The 13238-nt window shown below is 43.8% G+C and overlaps 1 protein-coding gene across 1 annotated transcript in view; it reads right to left on the bottom strand.

The window, feature by feature from the left end:
* The window catches only part of LOC146059983 (serine/threonine-protein kinase 38), a 60265-nt gene extending 47274 nt beyond the window's left edge, over positions 1 to 12991 (bottom strand). Inside the window, exons 1-3 of the mRNA XM_083172729.1 lie at positions 12794 to 12991; positions 5349 to 5481; positions 4122 to 4173 (exon numbers count right to left, since the gene is read on the bottom strand). Coding sequence (XP_083028855.1) covers positions 4122 to 4173; positions 5349 to 5479 — 183 coding nt within the window. The 5' untranslated portion in view covers positions 5480 to 5481; positions 12794 to 12991. The remainder of the gene's footprint in view (positions 1 to 4121; positions 4174 to 5348; positions 5482 to 12793) is intronic.
* Positions 12992 to 13238: the final 247 nt, after the last annotated feature.

Below are 13238 nucleotides of genomic sequence, written 5' to 3' on the forward strand. Positions count from 1 at the left end.
AGATTTTTATGATTTAATGTATGGCCATTATATTAATGTTGCCATAGTGATAATTATTACAGTATAACAAAACCAGCACCTACATAATCAGCATGGGGGCAGATCTTGATGGGTATGGGTATTAGGTCGACATGCATTGGGTTGACCACTGAAGGTCAGCATGGCTTAGGTTGACTTATGAAATAGGTCGACATGGTTAAGGTTGACAGGGTAGTAAGGTTGACATAAGAATTAGGTTGAGTCTTTTTTTGTCCCGAATGTTGACATAGTCGACATGGACAACATCAAACTATCGCGTCTCCTCGCATGGCTCTCATGCTTGGGGCACTATTCTGTTCTCCCTCCACTCTCTTGTGGATGGTAGGGTATTAAATACTGCCTGTGGGCACATGTCGGTTCTAAAAAAAAAAGTGAAAAACCGATGTCGACCTTTTGACTGTCAACCTTCCCATTGTTATCCGAGACCAAATGCATGTCGACCTAAATAGGGTAGACCTAATGACCATATAACATCCTGATTATGAGGAAACAAGAAACCAGACAATCTGGTTTGGTCACGTGACCAGGGTGATTCAACTTAGGAGTGCTGAGATCACATCTGTCAGGGGCTCTTCACTACACAGTGTTGTGGGTTGCCGGGTCATTGATTTCGGTACTGGCATGTGATCTGGGTTGCCGGGTCATTGATTTCGGTACTGGCATGTGATCTGTGCTAGGTTCCCGCACTAGATTTCATGCCGATCATGTGACGACTGGGATGGTCGGTGATTGGCAGCTTATAATATTTCACTTCTAAAGGGTCCTAAACTAAAACAGCTGTGTACAATAAGGATGGTTTGGGGGACAAAGTAGGATACCCATCTAGACGAAGACCACAGTAGTGGTTGAAACGTGGACGTATTGAAATCTTTTATATCGACATTCTGCATATGAACGATTAATGTGGATGACAGCTTAAGATCACTGTGAGATTCCAGACAGCAAATCCGAGACTTCGTTGTGGTGATTAGAACATCTTATGGTTGTTTGAAAACTATTGACGTCTAGTTCGCCAATCTAGCTGGTAATGGTCCATGTTCAGCTGTTATAGGATATAATCCATATGGAATACTTTTAATGTTTTCATTGTAATTAAATTAATTATTTCACTTCTACTTTTATCAACCGTTGGAGAATAAGGATTGTTGATACAGTTTATGATACCACCACCACCACCACATCCCGTTGAGACCACCATCCAGGGTTGTATTGTATTATTATTATTGACTGTGGTATTGTGGAGGCAACAAACAATAAGGGTATCACCTCATTTGTCTATTAATACAAAAAAGATCCAGTAATACCAGCAGCTGCAAAATAGATTTCTTATTTCTATTGCATTGAGGACCGCTTACTATTTTAAGATTACACTTGGGTGCATACATTCAGTTTAATATCAGAACAGAAAAACAACTTGCTACGGAAAGAGGAAGTATGTACCAACATTGCATATTACTGTATTTCAAAAATCTCTTGAAGAGGTGTGGCAAACACAGAAACGGACACACTGCAGTTTACTATAAAGCATTACATACTATGATGTTAACCAAAGAAAGTTTAGATTTTCAACATGTTATTGTATTTAAGAAGAACCATTTTTAGGAATGTCCTATGATATGATCACAAATCAGAGCATTATGGAAAACATAATTAAAAATAAAAGTAAAACCAAATAATTTATTATTTAGTTGACTTTCAAAAGGAAAGCAAAAAATAAGTTTACCATTGATAGCAGATATTACATATTAACAGTAGTTTCTGGGCTAAAAGTAGGCGTGTATGCACTGAGCGGCTTTCCCCCCAGCGATGAATGCGATCATCGCTGTCCATACACTCTGGACATAGTCGCCCAGTGTGTATGCACCTTTACAATGTTCAAAATATCCACTAAAGACACCATCGTCGCTCAAGTCAAACAAGAAATGTGCAAAACATGATTCATATATAAAAAGGTAAACATTACAGGTTTTTCATTGTGATGAAATTTTTTTTTTGCCAATTTTCACACCTATTTTGACAAATTCACTTGGCACTCAAAGGGTTAACAGTGTGCCTAGTGCTTAGAGTGTGCACCTTTTCAGTCTTCACTGTGTAGTTCAACAAGTCTCAGCAAAGTAGCACCGTTTAGGTTCAGAATTAGGGTGTGCAATACAGCCCCCCTTCCGTTATTTTGTACACTTTGCCAACAATAGCTAGAAAGACTATTACAGTCATGAAAAGATTAGAGCCCATACAACTCTGTAGCTTGTGACACTGGAAAAACAAGTTTATTTCTGTATGGCTGTCAACTAGATCTACAGTACATGATATACACATACCTCCCAACTTTAGTGTTCTTCCAATCTGGACCTGCCAAGGGCGCAGCTGAACCGAAAAGGGGGTGGTGTTTCAATTTTCGTCAATTTAGGCGTGTGCCCAGTGCTACCTGAGCAGCCCCCAGCTACCTCCCTGCACTGTAGGTGTGCTTGCGCATGCCAACTATTTACTGATCACAGGCTGCTCAACTGCCCCCCCCCCCCCCTCCCCTACACACACACACACACACACACACACTTGTGCAGTCTACAATTAGCAGGACTGTCCGGTTGTAAATCTGGTATGTACTGTATATATGAAAAATAATGGCTGTTTCCTCTTACTTTTCTGCTGATGCAGCAGCATGTTAGGGTAGATATGAACACAAATATAGTTTGTATAATTCTGACTGAAGTCATAAATATAAAAGCTGAATTTTTGCGCAACTCTTGGGCAATGTGTTTGCAAAAACTAGTCTGGTACTTGTTTCCTAGCACGGCGCCACCGATTTTGATCGAATTGCATCTTGTGCAATCGCATGCAGCATGCGATGAGATTTGATTTATTTTTAATTGTACAAGCACCCTAATGTGTGCTTACAATGTTAAATGCACCCCCATTGTCAACACCACCCCCACTATCAACGCCAACCTAAAGCGTGGCGAGCAGTGACGGCACGAGTCCTCCGGCCTTTTCATACCCCCACTATCCACGTCGGCGTGGAGTTGATCTTAGATAGTGTGGCGAGCGCAGCGAGCCACCGAGCCCGAAGCGTGGCGACCACCGCGTGACCCGCGAGGGGACGCGGATTACTTTACATGTATTCCGCATCCCCTCGCCACGCTTCGGGCTTGTATTCCGTGTCCGCTCGCCACGCTTCGGGCTCGGTGGCTCCCTGCACTCGCCACACTATCTAAAATACTCCACACAGACGTGGATAGTGGGGGTATGAAAAGGTCAGAGGACACGTACCGCTGCGCTTACCACGCTTCGGGTTGGTGTTGATAGTGGGGGTGGCGTTGACAATGGGGCTGCATTTAACATTGTAAGTACCCATCAGGGTGCTTGTACAATTAAAAATTGCATCACATGCCATTTGCTGGCATGCGATATTTCATTGTACAAGCACTCCTGTTAATTTAACATGAAGATCGCATTGCACACCACTAAATACGGTATGCGATGGGCGCCGTGCTAGGAAACAAGTACAACTAGTCTTAATACTTCTACATCACATGATTATCAGTAAAAATTCTATGCTAAGGAGTCCCAAAAAGAGCGAAAGGTTGAATTCAGAAACAGGTGGTGCTTAAATCTAATCTCCCAGAAGAGATGCAGGATAAATACAAAGTTTGAGAAATTTTGGTACTCACTAGAGGCACTAGTCCTATTTTATATGTGGTGCCAAATTAAGCACACATACAGAAGTCAATTTTTTAATAGTAAAATACCTCAAAAGCAAACAATATTTAATGTGAATTAAAAAAAAAAAAAATCATGCAAAAAACATGAATCCTGTGTATAAAGTAAAATCGTCTTCCTGTTTAAAATAGAATATACTGCCACTATACAATTAAATGTTAGTAAATAATGTGATATATGTTCACTTATTTCTATAGTAACTTGAAGCAACAAGAAAGACTGGTAGATCTTTCCCATGCTGCATTGTGAGCCGGCCACAATTCTAAAGCTTATCAGATCTAACTTAAGGAGATAGTCACTTGATCTAGGTGTAGAAATGTATAATTAATATACTGAAATACTCTCAAGTATGTGGTTCTCTTTACCTCTTCATCCCGGAGGCCCTCTTCCTCCATCACTTTTTCTAGTCTCCGCTGTCTAAAACCAACAGAAAGACATTAGTATAAAACGGTAACAGTTTAATAACAGACACTTATAAAAGACAAATGATTCAGGCAGCTTACAGCAGGTCTGTTTTTTCAATATTCTAAGGGTGAATTTATTTGTTATGCACTGCCGCAGCTGTAGTCTAAAGTGACCGGGAGTTATTTAATTGACTGTGTAGCTGGGCATAAATGCTGTGGGCACCCATTACTTCTGTTCACACACCCCTAAAGAAGCTGGGCATTTGGTCAGCATGTCCAGTAGCTTGCACAGGTTTAACCACTTTATACAGCTAATCCAGATTCAAACAATTGAATATTACCCCTCACTTTAGATGGGCAATGTGAGCCATGGTAAGAAGGCTAGCATAAAAATCATATACCTTATTTAAGTATATCTAGTGTTCATTCCAGCGCCCGCCATCTTTGAAAAGCCATGCAGTTCCTCTTCCCTGCCTGGGTTGTCGCTGTCTGCTGTAGTGCTTCTAGAACAGTGTGGTCTGTATATCAGCAATGATATGCAAACCAGACCTGTGCTAGAAACACCACAGCAGACAGCAACACCCCAGGCAGGGAAGAGGAACTGCATGGCTTTTCAAAGATGGCGGGTGCAAGAATGAACACTATATCATATCGGAGCATGACACTTAGTTGTACAATTAGATTGTGTAACCGTTACATAATGTACTTTGTTCTATACAGTTATTTTACCGCCAAAATAAAGGTTATAAAATAGATTAAATACACAGGACCAATCCCTTCTGTTTAAGCAATTAATAACATAGCATTTCGATACATCCATTTTATACACATAAAAGATGCTTGATATGAAAGACAAATTAAATTGATACCTATTCTATATCCCAATGCAGAAAGCTGATCCCCTGATGCAGCCATTTTTTAGGTATTATGCTGCACATGACTCTGGCATGACAAGCATAATCCCCAATAAACAACACAAGGAGACCCAATTCTGCATCGATAACACATGGGACAGCACTGATATGTTATCAGGCAACAGTAGAATAGCCCGACAAGAACATTGGGTTAAATATAATGATACTTGTACATATTTGCCATGCAGTAAACAACTGCTTGCAATAACCTACCCCCTCCATCATACAGTTTTAAATCATTAATGCTTACACAAAATTTAAAGTACCCCAATACCTGAGCTCACGCTCCTCGTGCTGTGTGATGAGATTACTGTAGAAGTTTTCTAGTGTCATCTTTGTCATAGTGACCCTCTCCTTGGTGTGGTTACTCATGGGGAAACAAGGGGTTTGCTCAGTCATTGCCATGCCTATTAATGAAGAAATATCCAGTTAATATGGTTGTACTTTTAGCAAATATCTAGGCAGTTTTGTTTACAAGTAATGCAGTCACAAAAGGGGATGAAACCACTTACTTTAAGCTCTGTAATGCTTAGGGGGGTATTCAATGTCAGGGTCACAGCAGTCAAGCTTGCTCGACCGCTGTGACCCAGCCTGCCAGGGTGCGAAAAGGGGGTGTGGCCGCGAGTTGCGGCCAGAAAGAGGCGAGCTGCAGCCGGCAGCTCGTCACTTCCCGGCTGTTCTCGGCAGAACGAGCCCGACAGCTAGTGATGTCGGGCTCGTTCTGCCGAGATAGCATTGAATAGGGCCTGGCGGGCATCTCCCCGATGGGAGGTGCTCGCCGGAGATTGAATATCCCCCTTAATGAGCCAAGCAGGCAAAATATGTTTTGTGGACTTAAAACTCATGACAAGGGAATATTTGCCTATTCTCATTATAAATTTATGGCTGAAATCAAAACCGTCAGCAAAATTTTTCTCAAAATTTAAAATTTTCAAAAACGAAAGAGTCAAATTTGTACAAGAATATAAAAGACCAACCAATGGCCATGAACAAAGCAGGATACGGTCATTAGCTCTACAACAACTAGGTCGACAAGCATTGGGTTGACACCACTAGGTCGACATGGGGTTCTTCACTGTTTTTTGAGCCGACAGGCGGTATTTCATGCCCTACCACCCACTAGGGTGTGGTGGGAGAATAAAATAGTGTGCAGAGCGTAGCGAGGCACCATGCCTGAAGCACAGCGAGCGAAGCGAGGGGATGCGGTGCAAACTGTCGACATTCGGGTAAAAAAAAAAATCACAGTGAAAAACCCCATGTCGATCTTTTGAATGTCGACCTTGCCCATGTCGATCTAGACCAGGGGTGTCAAACACAAGGCCTGAGGGCCAAATCCGGCCCGCCAGACCTCTTCATGTGGCCCGCGCAGCCGCCGCCAGCCTTTTTTTTAAACAAGAAAGCCGCCTCTTCAGCGCATGCGCGGCAGCCTATAAGCCAGAGAACGTCTGCCCTCTAGCGCAGTGCCGCCGGTCGTTAACCCCTCCTCCGCTCCCACCTGCTGTATAGGAGCCAGAGAGAGGAAATAGCAGGTCCGTCGTGGTGAATGGTGATGCTGCTGTGCGCTCCAGGTCACTTACTGCTGAGTGTGCACTGCACAGTGACCGGGAGCACGCTGTCCTCCACTCCTGGATAGATCGTGCGAGGAGCGCTACTCACAGGAGGGAGGGGGAAATGCGCCTGTGTGAGAGCGCAGCTGTGTCCTTGGTGGTGGAGCAGCTCAGACTGGAGTGGACGCATCAGAGCGGATAAGTGTCAAACTCTCTGCCTATGTGTGTGTGTGTGTGCACTGGCACATTGCAGCCCATCATTAATTGCTGTGTCCCATGATAATAAGCAGGACATATGCCCTAAGACTGAGTGCTGCCCCCCTGTGCAGGCAGCGTGTGCCCTAATGCACTGCAGTTCACAGCAATAGCAGGAGGGAAATGCTACTGCTGAGTTACAGTGGTATTATTTGGGACATACTTGTATGAAGGACACTATTATGATAATAAAGAGTGGACACATAGTCCTACAGATACAACCGGCCCTTTGAGGGTGACCAAACTGCTGATGCGGCCCCCGATGAATTTGAGTTTGACACCATCTAGACCCATGTTGACCTAGTTCCATGTCGACATTGCTGCATGTCGACCTAGTGGTGTTGACCCAATGCTTGGGACCCAAATGTTGGGAGCACCACCAGATGAGTTATACAGTGTATGACATTTATGCTGCATGGATAGGGTTTCCATAGCAACCGTAGGCTATCCTTTTTCTTCTGAATATCTCTGGTTAACTATATTTACCTTGACTGCCTGTGCACAGTGACAACCCCCCTTCTTGTTGACCCAATGCTTGTCAACCTAGTTGTTGTAGACCAAATGATCCCAACCCAACAAAACAAAGTATACTTGGATCTCAACTCATTGCCCTGTCAGTAAGGGGGATCAACACGGGGCAATTTTTTGCTGTTTTGTAAGCCATCGTCTCAGAAATTGCCAAGTATGTACGGGGCTAGGAGCTGACCAGCCCTTGCAAATTCAAATTCCTCATCTGTAAACCATGATCCTACATGCAACAATCCTCTGAATGCAAAAGATTAAAAAAAAAAACTATACATACCGTAAATAGGGCTAGATCGTTACTAGAAAAACTGAAATTACCATATCTACATTTAAGAAAAATGCTCCCCCATTAAATGCCCCCAAACCATTACTCACTAGCAAATGACATAACTTAAGTGCCAACGTAGCTGTGAGATGTGCAAAATATCTACAAAAAATGCCAGGGATTAGTCGAGGAATATGAATCACTTTAGTTATTGCCGACAAATGATCCAAAGTCAATTAGTTGAAGTTTAGTTACATATTGCGCCAACCAAAAAAAAGCCACGCTGTGAGTAACGGTGGCATTTTTAGCTGATATATTTTGCACATCTCACAGCAACAGTGGCAATCAAGGGTTAAAGTCTTTATTCTCAATTTCTGCATAACATAAGCATGAATTTATATATTTAAAACAAATGTAATTCCACCGATTCAAAGAGTAGAAAAGGAATTGCACAGACTGCTGTATATATTAATTAGTAGACCAATACACAGGTCGTCAAACCACAAGTGGCATTGGCTTATGATTGGTGGTGCTCCTAGAGCTTCTGAAACTATGATTTCCTAGTGCAAGAGATGCACAAAAGACAAAATTGCTGTTTTGGCTTGTACCCGGTAATTAGGTGCGATGTGGAAGGGCTTTATGTGATTAACTGCTCATTTATGCACAGAGGAAGAGATTCCCATATTTCATCTACAGCAGACACAGCCAACTTCTAGTGTACAATCTGGAGAAAGCTGTACCATGGGTTATCAAGCACCAGCCGCTTGGAGGCACAGAATCGCTGTTGTCTTGGAAGGGGTTGTGAAACCCTGTGAGGTATTTAATAACCATCTGGCCCAACCGAATATTGAACTGGTTATGCATATGCTCTGATACTAATGCTGGGTACACGCCAAAATGATTTGGGCACAATCCCATCAATCTGGAACCAATTCAGACCGATTGGATGCAGATTGGGTCAAAATAGTTTGGTTGGATCCGATTCTACCTGCTGCAGGTAGGATCTGTATAAGATCCATTCATCTGAATACAGGTGGGATCAGACCGTATGCAAATCGGATCGCACGATTTGCTTGGTGTGTACCCAGCATAACTACAAGCTAACCATTACTAACAAGGGGCCAGGTGTACCAAGCTTCCAAAAGTGATATAATGGAGAGTGATAAACAGCCAGTCAATTAGCTCCTACCTGAACACAACCTGTGACATAACAGGTAGGAGCCGATTGGCTGGCTGTTATCACTGTTGACCACCTATTAATATTACAGCTGCATGGTGTTTTTGAGTTATTAATGCCATCGTCTTAAAAATAAATTTATCCAAATTTTCTTTGGATATCAGATTTGCACCGCTAGACTTCTTTATATTACTGATTTTTTTCTAATCGCATTATTCAATTTGTAGTTAGCAGAATTAACACATAACTGCAAATAGCTGCTTCTATTTAATTATTCTTTTATTTCAAGGAGATTTTTCTTTTTGAGCACTTATTTTAAAATTGAATCTAATGAAAAAGTTAAGTTTTGACTAGTTAACATTTACAACTGTTCCCCATGAGAAGTTTTTTTAATTTTTCGGTAATTGTTTCCTAGAACAGCGCCCATCGCATACCATTACATAAGGTATGCGATGTGATAATCGGGTAACTGATCCGGATTGTACAATTAAATATCGCACAGCATCGCATGCCAGCAAATGGCAAGAGATTTTTAATTGCACAACCCTGATGGGTGCTTACAATGTTAAATGCACCCCGATTGTCCACGCCACCCCCACTATCAATGCCAACCCGAAGTGCAGCGAGCCCGCGAGGGGCGACGGTACGCGTCCTCCGACCTTCTCATACCCCCACTATCCATGTCGGAGTGGAGTTGATATTAGATAGTGTGGCGAGCGCAGCAAGCCACGGAGCCCGAAGCGTGGCGAGCCCAGCGAGGGGATGCGTAATACATGTTAAGTCATCCGCGTCCGCTCACCACACTATCTAAAATCAACTCCACACCAACGTGGATAGTGCGGTTATGAAAAGGTCGGAGGACCCATACCGCTGCCCCTCGCGGGCTTGCCACGCTTCGGGTTGGCGTGGATAGTGGGGGCGGCGTTGACAGTGGTGGTGCATTTAACATTATCGGTGCTTGTACAATTAAAAACCGCATAGCATCGAATCGTATGCCACTATATTGTATGCGATGCGATGAGATGTATAAGACGCAGTAAGATCAAAATCGTGGGCGCTGTGCTAGGAAACAAGTACCCATTTTTCCTCAGCCAAATTTGAAAGTTCAGCATTAACAATATTGCTGAAGACAATGTCACTACCAGTTTCAGTGGCCAGGCATTTGATTACAGAATGTGTATGCACAAGATTGCTTGTGCATAAACCGTACCGATTCTTAGACCGAATGACTGATCTGGTGGCCAAGTGCGAACAAACCTTAAGATATTTAGGACTCATAATCAGACCTTTTTATTTTTCAATGGCTGACTACCCAAATGCTTTGTTTGCCTCCACAATCAATTAAAAATATTTTGCATATCTGTGCCTCAAAAAAAAAAAAAAAAAAAAAGATACATAACAAGCTACCTGTCATTTAAATAAAAAAGATAACACAAATATACGAGACACATGGCCTGATTAGATCTGCAATATGTAACATGAACTTTCAACGTTAAGGCATTGTTCATAGTTACGGTCGCAAAAACAGAAAAATAATTATCCAATGTTATATCTAAAGGGGTATACACACTGGGCGATTTTATCCCCTTTTCTAAGCAATCTGACTGGCACTGGCTTTCCCTAGATAATGGGGCCTTTTAAAAATAGGCAAAGCCCTGCTCAGCACACAGCAATGCAGTGTGCATCGCGATGCGGGCTGAAGCACGCCGCTCAGCCAAAAAGCTGGTTTGCCATGTCTGTATGCCCCTTAACAGTAAAAAAAAAAAAAAAAAAAAATCATTAAATGACGAAAACATGGCCACTTGACCAAGATCATGGGTAAAGAATGTAAATGAGGAGAAAACTCCTCACTATTTCCTCCTTTACACTTCAGAATCAGCTTTATTGGCCAGGTATGCTTGCGTATACAAGGAATTTGATTTGGATTGCTGTGCAACAGCCAGTAAGGTAACAGTACGGCCGGTTTCATACACTCCGGCTCCTGCCGGATGGCGAAATCCCACGCAGCCAGGGAGCCGTGCTGCACACATTAGTTGTGAATGGACACTATTATGTCCATTCATACTGGACGGCCACGGCCCGGCTGCATGGTTGCAGCCGGATCCCACCACTGCAAGGGACGGCTGCCGGGCTGTGGCCATCCCCTCCATGATAATCTACTGTGAGCTGCACGGCTTCCTGGCCATATGGGTTTTCACCGCCCGGCAGGAGCCAGAGCGTGTGAAACAGCCCTACAGATATACACAATACATACAAAAAAATACGCAGATGGCAGTGTTTCAGAGATACACTAGACATGTATTGTATATAGATGATAAACACATGAAATACAAACAAATGTATTTCATTTGTTCGTGAAATAAGGTTTCAAAACATGAAACAAAGTTTGGCTATCTCAGGCACTGAATTTGAATGTTAAGCAATCATTACCCTGCACATATTTAGTGCCAGATACAGATGACCCCAGTAGTGCTCTTACCCAAATTATTAATGTACTTTTTTTTGGTACTTGTTTCCTAGCACGGCGCCCATCGCATACCGTACTTAGTGGTGTGCAATGCGATATTCCCGTTAAATTAACAGGAGTGCTTGTACAATGAAATATCGCATAGCTTTGCTTGCCCGCAAATGGTATGCGATTTTTAATTGTACAAGCACCCTGATGGGTGTTTACAATGTTAAATGCACCCCCATTGTCAACGCTACCCCCACTATCAACGCCAACCCGAAGCGTGGCAAGCGGCCGCGGTATGCGTCCTCCGACCTTTTCATACCCCCACTATCCACGTCGGCGTGGAGTTGATTTTAGATAGTGTGGCGAGCGCAGCGAACGCAGCGGAATACGAGCCCAAGCGCGTCGAGCCCCGCGAGGGGATGTGGAATACATGTAAAGTAATCAGTGTCCGCTCGCCACGCTTCAGTGGCTCGCTGCGCTCCCCACACTATCTAAAATCAACTCCATGCCGACGTGGATAGCGGGAGTATGAGAAGGTCAGAGGACGTGTACCACCTCCGCTCGCCACGCTTCATTTTGCATCATTTGTCGGGGGGGGGGGGGTTCAGGTGATGCGGCGACCGCCACTAAGTAATTCCAGGGGTAGGGAGGGGGATCGGGTGATGTGGCAGCGGAGGGGGGGAACCTGCTGCAAACTGTCGCCCTCCAGTTGCCCTAGGCAAATGCCTAAAGCTGCCTAGTGGTGGTGCAGGCCCTGCCTGGCAAGGATTGTTTTGTGCATGCTCAGCAGGGGACAGAGTAATTCTCTGGCTTGTAGTCATATGCCCATCAGTCTGACTGCTGCCAGTCTGAAAGGTGTGATGGCTGATTTTGTACCGGTTTCTGCCCTTGAAATGTTGGAGGGTATGAGAAGCTGGCATAAAAATGGGCAACATGGATTTCCACCTACAGGCACACAAACCCCAGCTTTAGCACTATTACCTCCCACATTAGCATTAAAGGTAGTTTGTACTTCACAGCGGTCATTACATAGGATCACTTTGTGTACAACTCAGTATCAGAACTCAAGTGTATCACTTATCTACAGACATATAAGCATCCCTGGGAAAAAAATGATAACATGTTCTGCCTCAATTACTTCTAAACCCCTCACATCAGTCCTAGTGCACACAACGCAGCAGCCAAACTACCTTTGTGTCCCAAAACAAAGTGCTTGATTACTCTCTCCGTGTTATTTTTTTTTGTTCCCGGAAACAAAAATAAACATCGCTCCAGTAAACAGGCAGTGATGTTAGATAATAGGGCCTCACAGTAGACATCGCCAACCTGCCCGGTCCCCCCTGCCGGACGGCGTGATAGTTCGGCCCGCGATGCAGGTTAAAGCAGTTGTAGGATAAACCATATAAAGGAAGAGGGTGATTAGGTACAGTACTGTGACATAAAAGGAAATAGAAACGTTCCAAGCGTGTGCTCCGAGACAGGATAGCTCGCTCACCTTCCCTCCGTGTCCTCCGTCTGTACGCGGCAGAGGAACCCTCTGCTCCCCTAGCAACAAACTAATAGAAGTAAATAATCCCAGACTACAGTCTCCGGTCCGCGCACACCGGCCGAAACCTCATAGAAGTTTACTGTGTGTCCACCACAGCTGCCACTGGAGTTTGCAACTGCTACGCTGTGACGAAACGACGTGACACTTCGCGCCAGGAGGTTAGAGCTTTCTGCGGCCATGCTTACTAAGGGCAAAAGGAAGTGTCAGTGGTGTTTAATAGGTAGTGTGACAGTGCCCGAATGAACGTTGTAAGGAGTTACGCGTACATGAAGCTAATTCTACAAATCACATACCCTCCAACATTTTTAGGGCAGAAATCGGTACACTACATATACTAAAAGGGGCGTGGTCATGGGTAAAGGGGGCGTGGCCATGGGTAAAGGTGTTGGGG

This window comes from Crinia signifera, chromosome 2, assembly GCF_055691185.1.
Source record: "Crinia signifera chromosome 2, ASM5569118v1, whole genome shotgun sequence".
In the NCBI taxonomy this organism is placed as follows: domain Eukaryota; kingdom Metazoa; phylum Chordata; class Amphibia; order Anura; family Myobatrachidae; genus Crinia; species Crinia signifera.